Source organism: Heloderma suspectum, chromosome 4 (assembly GCF_057233095.1).
Source record: "Heloderma suspectum isolate Gila_16-S chromosome 4, 16-S_ref, whole genome shotgun sequence".
Lineage (NCBI taxonomy): Eukaryota > Metazoa > Chordata > Lepidosauria > Squamata > Helodermatidae > Heloderma > Heloderma suspectum.
In genome coordinates, this window is record NC_139461.1 from 211295772 (window position 1) to 211318098 (window position 22327).

General features: G+C 42.5%; 1 protein-coding gene across 1 annotated transcript in view; it reads right to left on the reverse strand.

Annotated features, from left to right (window-relative positions):
• Positions 1-22327, reverse strand: part of ST6GALNAC3 (ST6 N-acetylgalactosaminide alpha-2,6-sialyltransferase 3) — a 416154-nt gene that overhangs the window by 153556 nt on the left and 240271 nt on the right. The window contains exon 3 of the mRNA XM_084852184.1: positions 2163-2572. Coding sequence (XP_084708310.1) covers positions 2163-2572 — 410 coding nt within the window. The remainder of the gene's footprint in view (positions 1-2162; positions 2573-22327) is intronic.

Here is a 22327-nt window from a genome sequence, read left to right on the forward strand (position 1 = left end):
TGACAGAAATCTGTTACAATATTACCATACATTGGCAGTGTGTAGCATATGCACAGTTAATATTTTAGGAATAAATATCCCAAAATACCAACTCGAGCTGTACATTTTTCTATCATATAAGTGGCATTTGGCTTCTTGGCTCTAACTTTGTTTGCATCAAAATCAGAGCACTGTTTAAATCAACAATGGAAGCAAAAGTTTCTATTTCTCCAAGGAACTAGAAAAATATTTGGCTTAAGTAACCGAGTAAGAGAAACTGAGACAGGAACTGAGCGGGTGACCAATTGTCTAATGGTTTGGCAAGGTGCATGTAGCCATTTTCCTCACATATGGAGCTCTCTTACTCTTTGACAGTTCAGCCAATGGCTCAGATACAAAACACCCTTCACTGTCACACACAGACTCCTCAGTGGAGTGTGGACTGGAAATGTAGCATATGGAACATGGCAAAAGAGTCAACATGGCTCAATGGACAACTTCAGTCTAAAAACCATAAGTTTGAATTCTGCCTCTGCAATGGCCTCACTAGGTGGTCTGTGGAAAATTGCTATATCTAATCCTCAGCTCTCCTATCTATAAATGGAGACATTATCAACCTGCTTGAGAGGTGTTGTGAGTGATAATAGAATTAAAGCTTGATGCTGTGCTTCTGCTTTAGCTGTAACAGTGCAAATAGAGGTTGCTGCATGCAAAGGGCAATTAGGCGCACAAAAAGATATATCCTTCCCTGCAATGTTCTGCAACATTGCCTTGATTCTTTTAAGGCAGGGACTTTACACAGCCACACAAGAGGGCCTGAAGCAGCTCCAGTGTTCTCCATGGATCCTTTCATGGTACAGCTGTATTGCAGCACCAGATGCTGCATAGGGGCAAACTTACACATTACATAAAGCTGCATGTAATAAAAACCCAACACTGATTTTCTATCATGAAAAGCAAGCTCAGTAAGGGCAAAATTTGAGAGGAGAAATGGTGTGAGTGTGTATGCTTAACCTTATTCTTGCCAGCTGCCTTTCCACTCCAAACCATGTTGACCTAAGTCTTCTGTAGTTCCACGGTGTTCAGTTTTAGATTGTGATCTCCCTGAGGAAGGGAACTGTCCTCTTACTCTCTGTAAAGCACCATGCAAACTGATGGTACTAAATAAATAAATAACAAATATCCTCCCCACAAAATTGCTCCCTCTGTGTGGAACCCAATGCATGGAAGCTTTTTTGGTGGTGGTGGTGGTGGTGGAGATCTGGAGCAGACAAATAGCTGAGAGGGAAAGGGTTAAACACTTTCCTTCTTTTTTTCCCCTACTCTTCTTCACTAAAAAACAAACCATCTCAAAGCTCCTTTTCTTTATAGAAAAATGGCACTGAGGTTTGGTTTCTTACATTTGGGTGCAAAATGTGGTGCATTGCCCCACAGGCCTGATAAGACAGTGAAACATGTTCTACTACATCTGGAATAGAACACAGCAGTACTTCCTAAACTGGCCCAACAACTAGTTGCTGAAGCCATTTTCCAGTCTTCAGGTACTGATCTGCAAAGCCAAACATAAAAAATAAAAATAGCCAGCCCAGCTTGGGTTGCTGATTGGTCCATGCTTACAAAAACACTGTGTAAGGTTTGCAAACTTGCAAAAACCTTCAACAAATTGCCAATTTAAAATGACTTTGTCTCTTCATGTGTACGACCAACACAGTTGCAGTACCCTGACATGGTCAATTCCAGCTCAACCATCCCAGCAGGTGCCATGAAGGCAACCTGTCCACTTATTTTCAGCCTTCTCTGTAAGTAAGAGGGTTAACAATATGCTGTTAAAATAATACTACTGATTATGAACTGCTACTCCTCTTTGTGTAAAATGCCACCTTAATCAACAGTAAATTGAGCTGAAATATAACACAGTGTGCTGAAAATGCTTCAGGAAAGCTTCTAGTGTTGTTTGGGACCCGAGCCAACAAAAATGGATAGAACAGACAGCAATGGAGGTGGGGAAATGGTGCCTGGCTGATGCCTCATCAAGTGCTCACAGCAGTCAAAAAGCCTATAATAATCCATTTAAAATGCTGGTCTGGGGGATTCTCTTAATAGTTGGCATGTACAGATCAGACATGCAACACAACTGTCTCTTCTTTATGCTATATATGTTCAATCTGCAAGACAGGACTTACCGATCTTTCCCTGTTTCCCTTTTAAAGACTTCATCACAGTAACTCATCCGCTTTTCTGTGGTCACGTAGATTTTGGCCCCAGGGTAGCTGTCCACAGCCTTCTTCAGCATGTTGTACACAATGCCATTGCCATCTTTCCTCATGTTTCGAAAAGGTCCCCAGATGACATAGACTGTGCTGTTGGTTTCCTTGAAAAAATATTCGGGATTCTTAAGCAGGAGGGGGACACTGGTATGGGAGACAACTCTCACCGTAGTCCTCTTCCCCACATCATCTTCATAGCCCTTGGTGGGAGCATTGTTCATCCTCCATATACAGGAGGACTGGTCAATTTCAAATCCTACTTTCTGATCTGTCATCTGACCTGAATTTGAGATAATGGCGCAGAGGTCACAGTCCAGCTGTAAAGGCTATGAAAGAAGAAGAGAACAAAATGAGCTTTTCTCATGACCAGATCAGTAAACATCAGCAGAAGAAATGGAAGCTCAACCCTGATTGGAGGGCAGGACATTCCAAGAGACTTGTCCAGCGTCAGCTTGTCTTGTCACTGGAAGAGTACCAGCAGTAGAGGGACTGAGTAGAAGATCGTGCATGGCCATTCCAGGATGCTTTGCTGACTGCACATTCTGCTTGCTCCTTGTGGAGCTTACATATGGATATTACCACTGGAACTATTGGCTGCTAAAACATACCAAGTGAGAGAGGAATCCTGCTAATACATTCGGACATTCAGTAATGTATGTACCACTCTTTTATAGCCACATATTCTCTTCTCAATGGTTAAAGATTGGCAAAAGGTGTATTTGAGGGCCCAAACAGACATTACTTTAAATCTATATCTAGCAGCTCCTTTTTTCGCTTTTACCCTACAGTTGGCACAGGGCCCCAGTCTGGATTGGGACCCTAATGTGTGTGTATGGGCTTTTATGATCTGGATTGGCCCTCAACACATAAAGAGTGAAAGGGGGGGCTTAGCTGCTAGATCCAGATTTAAAGTAACATCTGTTTTAGCCCAAAAGTTATTAAATATGGATTGTTGGGAATTATACATTACCTCAAATGTTGTACATTCTTCTTACAAATGCCTACTTATCCCACATAAACACTAGAAACCATTTGCTGCTGATCATAATGCAAGTACTGCAGCATACACAGGTGTTGATTTTGAAAATCTGACAGAGGATGGAAGGAACAGCAGCACAGCAGAAACATGAGTCTGCTAAAATTGGGGAGGAGGGAGTAGCTGAGACAGAAGAGGAGCAAACCTAGAGTGGGGAGAGGAACAGAAAAAGACAGGCCAATTAAATAGTGGTGGAACTATGAAAAACATGGAAAAAAACCTATGAAAAAAGACAAGAAGGGGGCCTATTGGATTTCTTTCAGGAGCATGTGTCACTCATGGGCTTGAAGACAGTGAGGAAAGTTTGAACAACGATAGAAAGGCGGGGTGAATGTGAGTGCTCTGGAAGCTCAACGCTTGTAGAAATATATACTGAGGCAATGGAATCGGGCAAAACAATTCCTCTTAGCCTGTTTCAATACAGACATTATTATTAGACTAAAATTATTACATGCTGTTTTTAGATAATATGTGTTTGCACTGGTGGTGTCTAGCTGGAAGAGTGCTGTAAAGAAAATAAAAAGAAAGGTACAACTAAGTGGCAGCAGGAAAAAAGGGAGTCAACTCCCACAGGGGAGAGCTGTTTAATAACAGGATGACAACAACACCCTCAGGTAGATTTTTCTCCTACCAACATTATCACTGAACATTGTATAAGATGTATACTCTACTCTGTGATTTTAACTCAACCAGATAATGATTGTTTGCATTCTACTTCACAATTTATCTCTCCATTCCAAAAAAGACTTGAAATTAATACACGTAAATGGTCTAGATAGAGATGTTGTACTCTGGTCAGTGTGGTCTCCATAAAAACAGTTTTTGTTTGCCATGGAAACTTGGGACAATATCAATAAAAATAATGGATTTACAAAATCTAACATATTCTGGAGATATAAAAGCTATTTATTACTAAATGGGTAAGGAATGGGTTCATGAGAAATGCCGGGTTGGATGAATCAGAGGTTGGAATTAAGATTGCTGGGAGAATTATCAACAACCTCCGATATGCAGACAATACCACCCTAATGGCAGAAAGCAAAGAGGATCTAAAGAGCCTCTTGTTGAGGGTGAAACAGGAGAGTGCAAAAGCTGGTTTGAAACTCAACATTAAAAAAACTAAGATCATGGCATCTGGCCCCATCACTTCCTGGCATATAGAAGGGGAAGAAATGGAAGCAGTGACAGATTTTACTTTCTTGGGCTCCAAGATCACCGCAGACGGTGACTGTAGCCATGAAATTAAAAGACGCTTCCTCCTTGGGAGGAAAGCTATGGCAAACCTAGACAGCATAGTAAGAAGCAGAGACATCCCCTTGCCGACAAAGGTCCGTCTAATCAAAGCTATGGTTTTCCCAGTAGTAATGTATGGCTGTGAGAGCTGGACTATAAGGAAGGCTGAGCGCCGAAGAATTGATGCTTTCGAACTGTGGTGCTGGAGAAGACTCTTACGAGTCCCCTGGACTGCAAGGAGGTCAAATCAGTCCATCCTAAAGGAAATCAACCCTGAGTGTTCCTTGGAAGGACAGATACTGAAGCTGAAGCTCCAATATTTTGGCCACCTAATGCGAAGAGAAAACTCCCTGGAAAAGACCCCGATGCTGGGAAAGACTGAAGGCAAAAGGAGAAGGGGACGGCAGAGGATGAGATGGCTAGATAGCATCACGGATGCAATGAATATGAACTTGAGCACACTCCGGGAGAGAGCGCAGGACAGGAAGTCCTGGCGTGCTATGGTCCATGGGGTCACGAAGAGTCGGACACGACTGAACGACTGAACAACAACAAAGGAATGGGTATATGAACATTAGGATCTTTAATAATAAATTGGAAAAAAATAATTGATTTTTGGAATAATCATGAACTAATGCAGGGGTAGGAAATGTGGTGCTCTCTAGGGGCAGTATCCATTTTGACACAACTGCTAATGTAAATTATGTTGTGCTAGCACGAGCAATCTCTAGTGCAATGCCAATAGCATTTGCTGGCATGGGTTTTCTGAGGAAACTGGTCACAGCCAAGGTCACGTACATTAGCACAACATAGTTTACGTTAGTGGCAGTGTTGACTTGGATACTGCCCCAGGTGTTTTGGGCTACAACTCCCATAATCCCCACTAGCATAGCCAATTGTAAGGGATTATGGGAGCTGTCATCCAAAATATCTGGAGGGCACTGGGAGAGATCTTCACGACAATGGAATGAAAAGCACATTGGAGTTTTATTTGGATTTTCATGGAATCAGCTTTGGTCTGTCAGGGACACACAAAGCACGAAAAGCCAAGTGTACCGTACCTTTAAAATGTAGTTTTTATGGGTCACACAGTGTTTGAAGGGAACATACTTCCAAGTTGGCTAGTGGGAAGTAGAATTGAATGTTATCAACCTGGCAAGGGCTGCTGAACCAATGACAGAGGCTTGTCTCCTGCCCCTGTCCAGGCTCCCCCCTGCATCTACATTATTATGAATGGAGAGTAACTCCATTCCATTCCAGCAAACTGTCACAGAGTTAGAGCCCCCACTTTCCCCAATGTGTGCACTTTTGCATGAAAAAGCCAAAATCTCCAATTCTCCAGTGCAGTATCTGAAGGCTCCCTATGAGAGCACCCCCAACCCCAATTTCACCTCATTCCAGCAAACAGGAGTGGAGTTATAGCTTCCAACCCCTCTTCCTCCTTCCCTGGGCACTTTGCCCTGCTTGCAATGACAGGCTTCTCTGTTCCCAAGACCACGCTAGATTGCTACAGCAATAAAGCTCTTATTTGCATTAGAGAAGTGAAGTCATGAGTCGTCAGAGAAGTGACTTAACACAACATCGGAGAAGCGACTTAACAGAACATCAGAGAAGTGAAGAAATGCAAACATCAGAGACGTGCATAATCGCAGAGGCTTAGTTACTCCCATTGGTGAAAAGGAAGTACATTGTGATTCTGAAGGCTTAAAAGACTGCCCTAGTGTTTTGATGTGTTGGAAAGGCAGGCTCTAATATCTAGGTTACTGAGGGCATGGCCAGGTGAAAGACTCACCCCTAGGAATGCCGTGATCATACCAAATTTAAAGCAGAGGGATGGGCACAAAGCAGCTGAACCACAGGGGAGCTGAATTAAAGAAAAAAATAATTGAGTAAAAGTACTCTGCAAAAATGTGGCTTCCCCACAGGTAAACTCCAGTGTGGCTGTGGACTGACCACGATGTCATGTGGTGCAAAAGACCTCCAAACAGTCTCAGTCTGCAGCAAATCACCCATGAAGATAGGCCCCAGGTTGCCTACACCTGACCTCCTGTTACCAAGGTAGGTCTTGTCAATATTGTAAGCTCTGTGTGAATTTAAATATTTTATACTGATATAGAAAGTATAATTATTCATAATACACTTGAAAAAACAGATTTTGACAGTTATTTGAATGCATTGCTGAGCCATTTAGAGTTAACCGGCTCCCACTCATTTCTTCCTTTCTGAAACTCCAGATGTGCTTCAGTATAGACTTAAAACTCTTGCATACACCAATCATCCCAGATCATTTCAACATGAGCAAAAGAATCATATGTACAGAGGAAATTTAGTTAAGGCAGCAGTCCCTGCATTTTATGACCATATAAAATGGCTGGATAAAGGCAATTGTTGCAGCTGGTGGTGTGGCTGGTCCTTGTCATCTTTGTGGGGTTATAACATTAATTCTCCTGTGGAAAAATATGTTCACATTGTCCTAAGATGATACACAAGAGTTAAACTAGGGAACACTCAGGCCACAAGTCAATCAGTTTTATGGGAATTTATCTGCTCTGTATTCAACCTAGAAGTAATAGAGAGATAGCCTTCAGACCATATATCATTAAGTGAATACTTGGCATCAACATTTAAGTGATGAGCATCAGTATGGCGATCCCATTTGGCAGGTACAGCCTTTGGGTGTATTCATAAGTAATGTCTTTAATGTGATGGTCTCAACTATCCCATGATAATCTACTTGTATGGAATTTCCATCATGTTCTATTGATTGCACCTTCACTTCATGCAACACCCAATAATATTAAGAAAAGGCTCAGATGAGCCATAGTAGATAGGATTATAAATCTAAATGAATAAATAAATGTAGAAGGCTTATTAAACATCACTTCATAAATAGGGCATATTAATCCACGCAGAGTCTGAAATCCTCAAGCTGCTGTTCCAGTTCTGTCCCACTAGTGCTGCCGCATTGAGAACTGCATTCTTAGGAAGGGATCAAAGGCATTCCAAATCTGCTCTGGGACAACAGACAGTGACAGCATAAAGTCAAAATACTGACAAACAAGCCTAAAGGGGATCAAATAAAAACACTGACATCAGATCCTGTTCCATGCAACATAGATTTAAGATGGCAAAAGCTTCAATCTAGTAGCATTCTAAATTATTTGGATTGCCAATAGTAAAGGCTCGAACTGAACTGATTTTTATGGAGATGGCTATTCTTTAAAAACAAGTACCCTCCCTTTGATCTGGTTAAAGATGTTTGGCACTACACTATGCACAAATGTCAATAGTGCTTTCTTTGCATGGTGTGGTACGTTTAGGCAGTCTTTTTAATTTGTCCAGTGTGCTGTTTTTGAAACATAATGGGTTGAATCCCAGAAGAGCCAACTGAATAAGACCGGCCTTTCTCCTTAGGTGCAGAAATGATAACATTACATAAATGTTTTAAAATAAAGTTAGCTTATAGTTAGTAACTTTGGCATTAAGACAGATTTTGTTGGTTGCGTTATGCCCAAATGGACAATGATGTCTAGTAGAGAAGAGTTGCTAAGAAAACTATTTTCAAGCATTCAGTGCTATGAATGTCATCATTTTGGCATCAGGCAAAGACATACTTATTTTCCCAGGCATTTGGAGATTAGTGTCAGCATAGAAACTGAGCCGATAGAACCCCAGAGCAGTTCTGATTCTGAGGAGGAACAGCAGTATGTGGAAGAGGAGTGCGTTCATCTCTCACAGGCACAGCAGCTGGCAGAGATTCCTCCTGCCAGCATTCCTGAGATAGATAGTGACCCTGGCAGTGAGAAAGTGCTGGAGGGGGGCTTGCTGGACGCTGGACGCCGATGCCGGGAGCGACGACAGTTGGAGGGCGCGGAAAGGAGGCGTAGCACTCGTTTGGCACGCAAACAACCACGTCCCAAGGACCCAAGAAAAAAAGGGAGGATCTCTTCCTAGCCCATAAGTTCAGGGTCTTCCCTGAGTGATTCTCCTTCAGACAGGGACCAACTGCCTAACCTGGAGCATAGGCTAATCTGCTATTAAGTTGTAAAAGGATTAAAGCCTTGAAAAGAATCCTTTTGTCTGTGTCTTGAGTTAGCTATTGGAGTAGACTGAAAGAGGCAGCTAGGGCGCTCCTGACAATTAGTTATGTTCCAATTGGTGAGGACTGCTTTTGTGGTGTTCATTCTAGGCTGTGAGCAGGGGAGGATTTTGTGATTGGTGGATGAATGCTTTTCAGATTATATTGTTTTTAGATTATGTTTTTATAGTATTTAGTTGTATTTGTATTATTGTGCTGATTATGGTTTATACTGATTGTTGTGTTTTGTTTAGTACCCTCCCCCCTTATATCAATTATGGATTTCTGTATTGTGTGTGTGTAAGTCACTTTGAGACTGCTTTATGTGGTGGGAAATGACACATCAATTTAATTAAATAATGAATTATAATGCAAATATCCTATTTCCTTCTCAGAAAAATAATACCATCAGCAACTATGGGCCAGAGTCTGGTAGTCTTACTCATGTGAGGTAATGCCTAAGGGCCAGTATACAAAATATGACCAGCATGTGGAGACCACTGTGATTGCTGTCCCCATGCAGTAAGCCATTGTGTACACGGGCTTGCTTGAATTGCTCTTACAGAAATAGACATGGGTTTGTGTGTATAACTACAAACCAAAGCCAGCGTCAAAATTAGGCATGGTTGGACAACAGCCAAGAGCCCACACCCCAGAAGGGGACCACTGATGAGAACACCCTGGAGTTGCTCCTCCTCTTCACCATTACAACCTGCTCATTCACCTGTCTCTTGCACTGGCCCAGACAACGGTCTGATCACTTGTTCAGTGGATTTCTGCCTGTCAAGCATGTAAATGGTAGCAATGATGAGAAAGACGATGAGAAGCAAGGGCAGCTGGTGACAATGGTGGTGGGAAGGTAGAATCCACTGAGGGAAGGGCCTATTGCGGGTGTCTTGCCCAAGGGCCCTCAAAAACCTGGAGTCGGTGCTGCTACAAACACACCTCTCAACCAGACAGCTCAGCATAGTTCATGTTATTCTTCCTGTCTTTGGTGATACAAAACCTAGCAGCCAACCCTGCAAGAGTTAAATCCCCACCCCACCCCTGATCCTCTACATAGGTATTGCCAACTGCTCAAGTGCTGTAACACTAAGATACCAGAGTTGTCTTTGAATGTCTTCCTTCCAGTCCTTTTCTTTGATTGTAGAACTGTGCTTCTAAGCAGATCTACTTAAGACACTGTGACTCTGATTGACTCTGGGTACGTAATCGAAAAGACCCATCTTTTCTTAACGTCATATGTGACACTTGCAGAGAACTTTACATTTTAATCAGTAATGTACAATGAAATGTTTGACCTTTCCATTTTCTACAAAGGCTTACGGTCAATAGAAAGCATAATTAAAACTGTGAATTAGGTCTTGAAAAACAATGTGGTTTCTCTTGCAAAGAGATAGCAATGTAATAAAGGTCACTTATCAAGCAGTCCCAATTATTAAATCTTTGCATTTAGCACTCTAGTGGCTTCACAGAACCAAAGGTTACACTATTAAATAATGAAAGAGATGAAGCTGGAAAAGGTTATTCACGAGACCAACTAGTGCTTTCTAATAGCACCTATGTGTTTACTCATGTGTGTGGCCAGAGGTATTGCTTTAAATGCACGTGATTCCCATTTTCAGGGAGGGGGAACAATGAATTTGGTCCAAAAGATTAGCAGGGATCAGGGGCATTGCTAGGCCAGGACCCATGGGGCTTCGGCCCCGAATTTATTTCCCGCATCCCTGGATCTACTCCCCAGAGACCCAAGTGTCCATTATTGCCAATGGAAAGGTTTGTTTCTACCCTTAGCTTAGTTAATTGCCATGCAGGGGGCAATTTTCAAGGGGGAGTGCAGCTGTGGAGGAAAGGGTTTATCTCCCCCCCACTGCTATGTTCCCCAGAACCCCCTTGCATGGCAATTAAGCTTAGAAAAAAAATATTTCCATTGGTGCCAATGGGAAATTTTTCCTAAACTTAGCTGCCATGCTGGGGGGAGGATTTCTAGGGGTGTCAGAGTTGGGGAGGGAAGCATTACCCTCCCTTCTCTGTGCCCCAACATGGCAATTAAACTTAGGAAAAAAACCTTCCATTGATACCAATTGAAAGAATGGGTCCCAAATCTTTTGAGCGCCCAGCAACACCCCTGGCAGGGATCTGCCTCACTCGCATTTCCTTGATAGCAGAGCTTTCCATCCTCATTCTGGGTTTTACATATGAGTCTCACAATAAGATAATCATGGAAATTCAAAATTAAACCAGTTCAGCTGCTATCTGAAATGATGAGAATGTAATTTTTATAATTTAGAAACAATGCACTATTAAACCTTTTAATGTCTGAGAGGGGCAATTATTAACAACTCACACCACACATTAATTTACTCCTTTAATTTGAGCTTCTCTTGTAATTATCCAATTTGCCTGAATCCTAACAAAGCAGGTACCAATGCTCTAGAGATGCATACTTCATTTTAGTACTATTTATTCTCCAGCTCTTCCAGAACACCATCAGAGTTTTTTGTTTTTGAGAATACAACATGTTTAATGATACCAGCTGGGAATAGCATTTGCCTTGATTTTTCCTGATGTTCTTTTGAGGTCTCTCGAATGAAAGGTACAAAGGAGGCATTAACTGTCTGGCATCACTTTTATGGCTTTTCTGTGTTTTATACGCAAACAAAAAATGTATTTTAATTTTCTTGCATTTCAGGAATAATTAACCAAGCTGTTTTCATCCAAACATAGTAACTTTCCACATACCTCAACCTGAGAGCAAAGACTTTGCAGGGGAGAAAACTCAGCACATTTAAAAAGGGAAAGAAAAGGCAATGTTGTATCATTGCGTGTTCACAAACAAACCAGACATTCCAATTTTAATGCAGCTCTTAGGAGCACTATATATAAATCAAAACCTATAACCAACATGAAACACACGCACAAAGCTGGATCTGACTATTTATGTGTGAATTTCAATCCTCTGTTCCTCTTACATTTTTAAGCTATAGCAAACGAGTTGGCTGAGGTCCTTATGGTGCAGAAAACATTGCCGTCTTCATAAAATTTAATGTTCAGATTCATCAAAATTTTAACATTTGAAAATTATTTAACAATAAGCAAATTGTAAACATGGGTCTCAATTTCCAAAACCAGTGCAACACGGCAGTCCTTTGCAAGGCAGTTCTGACAAATGATCAGAACATGCATTGTTGCTGGGAAAGCAAAAGGAGAACTTCATCTCAATTGGTATTAGATGACAGCAGAAATAGAATTTCAATTAAGCATAAGTTCCATAAAGCTTTTGTTTAGTTTACTTAAGATTTGTACCCCACTTTTCTATTAAAATCATAACCAAAGTGGCTTACAATAAAAAATAGTTCAGTATAACAAAGTAAAGCAATAAGATTACACGTTCAATTAAAGAGGCAGCAGTAGAATAAGGTCAGCGGAAACAGCATAAAACAGTAGGACATTGATTAAAAGTTAGCCTGAAGAGAAGCCTTTTCCATCTGTCATATAGGACAGGAAGAGAGAGAGCCTGATGAATCTCCACCTAGAGGGAGTTCCATAAGTATCATGCCACCACCACCAAAAAGGCCCACCTGCCTGACATCACATTGGGGGTGGGGGTGGGGATGTTATGGACCAGGTGAACAAGAAAAAGATCAGCCAAGGGATGGTTGCCTGGCTGATGTTAGTACAGTTCAAAATGTAAATATTGTAAAATGACTTGCTCCACTTAGAAGGGCCCATGATAAAGGTAAATATTTAGATAATCTGATTTTCCCAGCAGAAAGGCATGTGTTTGTTGAGTTGTGTTTCTATGTGATGCCTTCAGCTGTGGTGGAAGGATGCTGCCCTTGGAGCGGCAATTGTACCAGAAATGCCCACATCAGTTTGAAGATTTGGTGCACATTGAAATGTCCCTTGTTCAGTGGCATTGGAGTTAATTTGATAGCTGGCATCTCATGAATTTGCTGGACATGTAGAAATTGTTTATTATCAGCTGTCATGTCTGGATGTGACAACTATAGATCAGGGGTGGACAACTTTGGGGGTCATTTCCACCCTCCCCACAAACCACCATGGACCACACTGTGTTGCACCACTGAATTTTGCAGCAGTAGCAAAGAAAGAAAGAAAGAAAGAAAGAAAGAAAGAAAGAAAGAAAGACAGCAAAAAAACAGTGACTGCTACAGAGGGTTAGAAGTGACAAATTTAGTTTGTTTTCTATTTTTGTGCGGAGGGGTTTGCCACCACTGTGCTGCTGAATTTTGGTGTTGTGATGGCATCGAGGCTGCACTAGAGCCTGGGGGGCTGCATGTGGACGCCGGGACACATGTTGCCCACCCCTGCATAGAGTATCGATGTTTGCACTATCAGCAAAGAAAATCAGAACCAGCTTTGTTGGTATGTTGGAGGAACCTGGGGCTTATGGTCCACACTGTACCATATACACGTTCCTCTTTCCCCTCCTTTTTTCTTTCCCAGTTGTGTGTGTGCACGCACACGTGCGTGTGCGCCATGACCTTTGAAATGTGTGAATGGTGATATTGGCTAGATGTCACAGAAGAATGTGACAAAGCAGGGCCTCCAAAGCCAGTTTTAAAGGCCGAGCATGTAAACTGATGAATAAACATATCAGATGACTATTCAGGGTTGAATCCAATGGTTGTACAAGTAGAAGGCAGCTCACACAATCAATCTTTCTCATCCCCTCCCCCTTGCAGACACTTGTGCCCCTCGAAAGCCCTCTGCAGAAGGTCAAGGCTCCTCATGAACAGTGGAAGTCTGGAGCTGCAGTGCAAGGGGAGAATTGCTTGAAATTGGGTGGAGGGATCATAGAATCATAGAATCATAGAATAGTAGGGTTGGAAGGGGCCTACAAGGCCATCGAGTCCAACCCCCTGCTCAATGCAGGAATCCAAGTCAGAGCATCCCTGACAAATGGCTGTCCAGCCTTGTCTTGAAGGCCTCCAGTGTGGGAGAGCCCACCACCTCCCCAGGTAATTGGTTCCATTGTCGTATTGCTCTGATACTTAGGAAGTTTTTCCTGATGTTCAGCCGGAATCTGGCTTCCTGTAACTTGAGCCCATTATTCCGTGTCCTGCACTCTGGGATGATCAAGAAGAGATCCTGGCCTTCTTCTCTGTGACAACCTTTCAAGTACTTGAAGAGTGCTATCATATCTCCCCTGAGTCTTCTCTTCTCAAGGCTAAACATGCCCAGTTCTTTCAGTCTCTCTTCATAGGGCTTTGTGGATCTTGTGCCAGAGGGGTGACTGAGGGGAGGAAGGGAAGAGAGACACAAGCTGCCTTCTACTCACACAACCATTGCCTATAAGTATAACCCTCAGGCCACTTTGGAGCAAGAGTGTTGATGATGTCAGCTCATGTTGAAGGACGGGATTACATTGTAGGGCAAAATCCAACATAAATCCTACTTAAAGTAGACCTATTGAAATAAATGGAACTTAAGTTTATCATTCATGACCAACTTAAGCCTCATCCATTTCAGTGAGTTTACTCTAAGTAAGGCTTATGTTGGATTTTGCCCATAGACTCCTAAGTTTAATAATATGCTATTTTATGTATATCGGGAAAGGCATGCAGTTACCTGGCAAATGTGTTTACTGGAAATATTTTGGCAGAGAAAATACAAGTTAAATTATCAGTGTTTCATTGTAAGTGGATATATCATAGAGAAAGTATATGCCTTTGAAATGGCCTGTCTCAGCTGTCATTTTCTTCAATTAAACATCTCAGTCTAACATAAAAACATAGGCTGGATTATAGTCAAACTAGACAGGACATTTGATATGTCTTTGTATTTAATCTGCATCTTTAATATGCAAGTAGCAGCACCCAAATGAGCAATATTTATCAGGATCACAGTAGACGGGGGGGGGGGTCGTTAATCTTTTCCTCCCCTGCTGTGGTCCTGATGAAAATCGTGCCTTTGAAGCTGCTATTTGCATTGGAAGGAAATGCCCCGTTGGCAACTTCAGAGGAATGATTTTCATCAGGCCCACAGGAGGGGAGGAAAGAGTTAACTTTTCCTACCCCACCTGCTGTGATCCTGATAATTATCAGTCCCCCAGTGGAGGCTATTTGCATTTTTTAAAATGACACATTTAATGTCACATCTAGTTCGGCCCTTGGTGTTTTGCTGAAACAATAAAATTCAGGATACAGTATACAAGCCTGTGTACAGTATACACAAGGCATAAATAAGTATCTGATGCATGCAGCATCAAGTACCTATTTGTGTCCTGACCAAACTCCCAATTTCCATCCTTGGTAACCCACACACAGACTAAGTGTGGAAACGAGGTATATATTGTATTAGTTTATCCCTTGTGATGTTAAAGAAACCCATCAAGTTCTTATGAACTTCATTTGTATTGACTTCTCCCTAAACCGTAGCAAAATAAAACCATTTCATAATCCGGACAGAGCATTCTAGTTGTGTAGACTATCTGTTCATAGCTGCTGGGACGACCATGCAGTTGGGAGACGACCTTTTTTAAAAAAATTCCCACAACTTGTTTCTCTCCCAAAATTTAGCAAATTGATTTTCTAGAATGTCCCTAATTTCATTAGAATGCCCTGGCTAACTGATGGAAACAAGCAAAGAGATTGTCCAAGTCATGTGCAAAAAACGACGACAGCATTTGGATAACTCTTGGGTTGCACAGTATTAGTTCAAGAACTGGGAGTCGTTCCAAACAAATGCTGCATGTTGAAGCCAAGAGGCCATTCATCTTAAAAACCACCATGTTGTTCACCTGCCATTCATTAGCATTGCACGGCTGTTTGGGCAAAGCCAACAATAATACACCATTTGAGCGAGAAGCAGTTCCATCAAATTGCACTAAGTAGGCTAAACAAAACATCATCAGCCTTCAATATGGGACATCCAACATCCAAAAAACTACTTAAAGCTTTTTAGCCACTTTCTTTAATTTGTTTGCAAGAATTTAGCTCCAAAGTACTTAGTGCCACTTAGCCACGGCATGCTGGGTCCAGTTAGCAATTAGCTGAGCAATTTTTAGGTAGCCTTTTAAGATTGTCCTATTACAAGAGCCTTGCCTTACAGCTTTTCGTGTGATTATTGGTAGCAGAATTAAATATGCTTTAGAAATCATGCAAGGGGAAAGATTCTTTCCTCTCTGTGCCAGGCGTATTAGGTTGACAAACAGCCAAAAACACCAGGAGGTAAAATGTCAGTTGCTGCTGAAGGGTGAATGGTGAGAAGGAACATACTGTTAGTACATGGCCTGAATTGCGAACGGTTCTCAACAGGAGAGGACCGAAATAGTTTCTCACTTCTAATATCTCACAGTGCAGCACAATATGTTTCCAACATACACCATGTAAACCTTGCTTAGACGGTATGTTACACAATGAAGACCCAACGCCAGGCTGAATTCCCTTTGCCTTCCCTGAACAATAGCCAGCTAGATTTAAACAGTGCAAAGAATGAAAGTGATGCTGCCATGTGCAACAAAACACAGAAGAAACCCCCACATGGACCACACATCAATTATTCAGAACTCCCGATTGCTTTAATCTGCTTTGCATTCCCTACTTGACCTCAGGGTGGCGTCACCCAGCAAGTGTGTTCAGCCTTCCTCAACCGGGTCCCCTCTAGATGTGTTGGGCAGCAACTATTACCATCTACTGACAGATGGGATTGTGCAGACATTATGAACATGGCTACTGAATGCATAGAGAGAGAGGAGGGCAGCATGCCCACTATCTTCTCCAACGTGTTCAAGCATAACCACTGAAAGAGCCTACGTGAAGCACATAAACCATACATGTGATCAGGAACCCCTCAGAGCACTTCCCAATCACATGTGCTCTTTGTATGCTTGCATAGTTTGTATTTGAGTAAGCTCAAGTCATGCTGAATGCATTTAGGGGCAGGGACAACAGGCATGATCCCACTGCCCTTTCCATGTGCATTCAGTAACCATGCTCATACAGTCTGCATAGTCAAAGTACTAATATTGCCATTAACCCACATTAAGTGATAGTAATTGTTCACTCTGTTCTAGGAGAGGCAATATAAGGTCCCCTTTTCCTTATATTGCCACCTATTTGCAGGGGAATGTTCATCCCAGGGAGAAAGAAGATTGACCCATCAGTCAACACTGTTTCTGCCCTTTTAAATAGCAGTAAGTGAGATATAGTTACCATTTGCAATGCAATCTTAATTATCAAATTGTGGGGTGGGTATACAAAAGGGTTAGATCAGCCCTCCCAAACTTGGTACCTTTCAGATGTGTTGGGCTGCAAATTCCAGAGACATTTGAGAAAGAACAAGCATCTTGCCTTCTCAACTTTTTGTCCACTGGGACTCAAAGCAAGCAAAATACCCAGACCAAAGAGCCAGCAAATCTGAGGGGCTCTGGGTATGCCTCCATATTACTGCTGCTTTGATAAAACCATAGTGTTGGAAGGGAACATGAGGTCATATAATTCTACTCTTGCCACCATGTAGGTCCCTCCGACTCACAGATCAGTCCATTCAGTCCAAAGCGCAGTATGCCATAACACACACACACATGCACACAGCTTCCAGCCTGGCATTCTTTGGGGCAGGTTACTTGTCCTTTGTGACTAGCCACACCTCCCATGACAGCTATTTTGTGTTGGTGCCCATAACAGCTTCTGAAATTGCCAAATGTGTCCACAGCCTCAAATACATTGCCTATCCTTCTTGTAATGGGTGTATTGAAACTATGAGAGGATTTGTAAACTGTGCCTACAGAACAAGTAGCATCAGAAGTCTTCATTAAATGAGCCCAGGTCACTGCTGTCTAATGAAAACTTCTTTCTGTTTTCAAATTCCTAATTTGAGTATCAGCAAACCCCATCCAGCAAAGCTCTCTGTGGGAACCCTTGTTGGTGTACAACTTCACACCACCCTACCATGCTCTGTGTAGGAACTTATCAGATTGACCTCTAGGTAACAGAAGCCTATCTGCCTTCCCCAAATTGATGCCCTCCAGATGTGTTGGATTACAACTCCCATCATCCCCAGTCAGCATGGCCCATGAAATCCAACATGCCTATAGGGGAAAGCTGACTTACATCAATGTGAATAGAATTTTTCCAGCAGAAATAAATCACTTGAATGTTTTCAAAGTAAAGTCTGCCTTTGGCTTCAGATCAATTTATTTGTGCTCTGATCTGAGAAAGCAATATTATATTAAGAAACAAAGCTTCACAAAGGAATTAAATTGCATAGCTAGCTATTAAAGCCAAAGGTGGGGAATACAGACCCACAAAAACTCAAGTGAGCCAGCTGGAAAGTGTAACCTTTAATTCACTTGAATTCTATTGCTGTCTAGACCCATTATTTAATTTAGTCATTCTTGGAAGGCCAACTAACAAATTGTTTTGTATGCATGGACAGAAAGTGATAAGCTAAAATGTTAATTATTCATTTTTTCTGAAATGAAATTAATCCATGTCAAGAATAACAATAAGGATTATTACAATATTATGCCTGTAGTGTTTTTTTTAAAATATATTTTACCCCTGCCCCCCAAAAGCAAACTTGCTGAGGTCCTGTTTTTAATCACTAGACATTTTATCAAGTAAACATATGCACACCTCTGGCCATGTACTTTTCTGTTTCCTTCAGTGTCATACTGGGACTGTTTATAGTCCCATGCAATGGCTGTACAGAGCTTTAAAATCATCCTTTTCACAGATGCTTAAGAACTTGCTGCAAAATTTAGCTTCAGGATAAACCTCTGTTTATACTCCAGACCCAAGAGTTAACCTGCTTTTAAAAGTTTGAATCTAAAGCCTGTCATCGTTACAAAAAATTGAGATCTTGGTGGTATCCCCCCACCCCCAAATCTGAGTCCTTCAACATCCCAGTGATGTCTGTTACAGGGTTGGGGAACCTTCTTGGTATATTTGTTTAGTATTCAGTTAAATTAAAGATTTACAATAGAAAGATACTGTCCACTCTAGCACCCCTCACCCATAAGATTCCCCTAGGCTTAGTATAGTCCTGTGCTTTGCCCTCATCCTGCCTATATATGTGAAGGACTGGGAATGGGAGGCCTGTGTGTGCTTTCTACGTACGTCTCACCCTTCCCTCTCACATGAATACAATTGGCAGAGGATAGTCTATTGCAGGTGTACAGAATCTCTTTCAGTCCCAGGGCCAGATTCCACTTCAGAGGAGCTCTTCAGGGCTGCATTTCAGCAGTGGGCAGGGCTGGAGGCAAAAGCGGTGGACAAAAATGCCAAAAATTCCAGTGTATGTTAGCTTTAGGCTGTAACCTCATAGCGTTAAAATAGCCTAGTAAGTGAAAAGGTAAACAGGAGAGCAATCCTATGGCCACTAGACAGTGGCTAGACGGCCATAAGATTGTTTGGTTCTGGGAGCCGACCTTGGAGCCCGCGCTCCGAGGTTGGTTCCCAGAAAACTGCCTCCCCACCTCTGCCACCTTGTAGGTGGTGCAGTTCACCCTGGCTCCGCATTCGGAAGAGCAATGTGGAGCAGGTCAAAAGGGGGCATTCCTGGGGGAGGGGCAAGAAGTGCAGAAGTGCTGGTATGACGCTTCCTATGCATTGTCCGCTCCCCCAGTCCGAAGTCCCATGGCTAGTCAGCTGAAATCGGCCAACTAGCCATGAATGCAGGGCAGCCAGAGCACGGAGGAGAGGTTCCCCTCTGCGCTCCGCCCAGCCTGCATTGGATAGTCGGTCGCCTTTGAGTTCAGAGGCGGCCAACTATCTGCATAAGATTGCACTCTAAGAAGATAAACATGCACACACATTTTACAATCCAAGTTTATTTAGGTTGAAATGCATTTGGTTTTGCTTGGCACTGGTTACTCCTGGTATTTTTGGATATTACAGCACAACAATTTCCTTTGTTGTCTTTTAATGTATGTTTTTAGCCTGCATAGATAAAACAGTATTACCAGATATTTCTGTATATTATTTATCTTCATCAGTTTGCCTATCCCAATTGTTTTATCACTATTTAGTTCAGAGTGGTAGGCGGCAGTATTGCAACTGAAACTCTCCCCACGACCTGAGTTCGATCCCAGTGGAAGCTGAGTCCCAGGTAGCTGGCTCAGGTCAACTCAGCCTTCCATCCTTCCGAGGTCGGTAAAATGAGTACCCAGCTTTCTGGGGGCAAAGGTAGTCACGACTGGGGAAGGCAATGGCAAACCACCTCGCTATAGTCTGCCATGAAAATGCCAGTGTAAGCGGCGTCCCTCTAGGGGTCAGTAATGACCCAGTGCTTGCACAGGAGGAACCTTTCCTTTCCTAGGATACATTTCCTCTTTTGTTTGGTGTAATCTTATACCTACTTAGCTGGAAGGGGCTAAGAGAAGGGGGCGTGGCCTTCTGGGGAACCCTGGAGAGCCAGATTTGGCCCCCAGGCCTGAGGTTCTGTACCCCTGGTCTACTGCAGCAAAAGCAACATAGACTCTTGTAGCATCTTAAAGAGTCTTCTGGCTCCTTACATTTGTTCATATTTAAGGTGCCACAAGACACTTTGCTGACACTGATGCAAATTATTCATGCTCCAGAGCACAAATAATTTGCCCCAAACCTGTGTGGTTGGGGAAAAGAACTGAAAAGGGTTGTTGTTGTTGTTGTTGTTGTTCAGTCGTTCAGTCGTGTCCGACTCTCCGTGACCCCATGGACCATAGCACGCCAGGCCTTCCTGTCCTGCGCTCTCTCCCGGAGCGTGCTCAAGTTCATGACAAGGGTTGTGCGAGGCCACAGAAACCTCCCATTCATCCTAATGGGCTCCTCATGTTGCCTGGACAAAGCTCAGGAAACAATACTAAATAAATGTATGTGCACTTATCAGTTCACACACGTATGTGAGTACATGTGCATACATAAGGCCATCCCATACCACTATTTATTTATGTGTTACGTTTATATCCCACCTTTCCTCCAGGGAGCCCAAGGCAGTGTACACGATCCTCCTCCTCTACATTTTATCCTCACAACAACCCTGTGAGGCAAGTTAGGTTGAGAGCCAGTGATGACCCAAAGTCACCCAGTGAGCTTCATGGCGGAGTGAGGACTAGAACCCAGATCTCCCCAGTCCTAGCCCAGCACTCCAACCAGTATGCCACACTGGCTCTCCAGTGTAAAAACTAGGCACAGTGTAAAAGCTAAAATTACAGTCTGAAGATGAGCTCAGTAAAACTTTGTACCGGGTACTATGGACAATATCCAACAGGCCCGCTGTACTTACACAATTGACATAGTAGCATAAGTGACCTTTACTGCAACGCCAATAGCATCAGCTGGATACTGCCCCATGACTGGTTTGATACTGCCCTATGACTGGTTTCCAGCACCAGCCAGCCAATAAAATTAGGAATGACTGCCAGTTGCCATGGAGTGATGGTAAAGGGGGAGGGGCTTCCCACTGATCCTTATAGGCACTAGAAATAGGCAGTGGGGGCAAGGTGTCATCAGCATTGTGCTAGCACATGGTTGCTGCGTAGGTGGGCACCCCAGTGATGTCAGGAGCTGGAGCAACCTCTCGCTCTGCAACCATTCAGCTGGCTGAGGCACCCCACACCTCAACCACTGCCTCCTGGCACTTACGTTCACAGGAAGAAGGACACTTCCCCTCTATCACATCATCTAGCAAACCACCTCACCAGCTGCCACTGCCAGCTTCCTATTTATTGCCTTATTTATTTTAATACTGATCAAGCACCTTTCTAAGAAAAAGAATGCCTTTCTAAGAAAAAATGTCACTCAAGGTAGCTCATACTTATAACAATAACATTCAACATTAAGATGTATTTGTTTGTTTCTTTGTTTAAAAGATTTTTTACTTTGCACTTCAGACGGAAAGGCTCCCAGAGCAGCTCCCAGAAGACTGTAACTGCCCTCAGGCTTACAATCTAAAAAGACACAACACAAAAGGAAAAAGGGATGAAGAGGGAAAAGGTGAAGAAGAAAATGCAGACACCGATTCTTAAGGTTATAAGAATAACATTAAACGTATAACATTTGCCTTATCTGTATTTATCCCTTGTTACAGGTCTCTATAGTTTTCCCATAATAAACTATGAAATTAAATGCAAACTTATTCGAGACAAAATGTTGGTCTGTTCACAGTCTCTGCTTTAATCTCACCAGTAAATGTTAACAGAGTCTCCTTCAAATCAGACTCCTTGAGCTTCTACATTTGGATGGGAGGATCTATGTTGTGCCACAATGCCCCCATGGACTTCTGAGTAGCTGTAGTGAGCAAAAAGGTGACAACCATGAAGTCCTAAATTTATTTATTTATTTATTGCATTTATACCCCGCCTTTCTCCCTCTCGCAAGGAACTCAAGGCGGCTTACATTATCCTCCTCCTCACCGTTGTATCCTCACAACAACAACCCTGTGAAGTAGGTTGGGCTGAGAGTCTGTGACTGGCCCAAAGTCACCCAGTGAGCTTCCATGGCCAAGTGGGGACTAGAACCCGGATCTCCCGGCTCCCAGTCCGTCACTCTCACCACTACACTACACTGGCTCTCTTTGAAATGAGTGCTGATTTGTTATAAATAATGAAGCAAAAATAATTTCACCCTGAAGTTAGGCAAAATGCCAAAAGGAATCTGTAGGAGGTTGATTTGAAAGGACAATAAACAACCCAAACAGTAGGCACTTAAAAATGATTATGTTGTTGGTTTGTTATTGGGTTTTTGCCAGTTATGTTTCCTCTTATCTTCCTCACTACTAAAATGG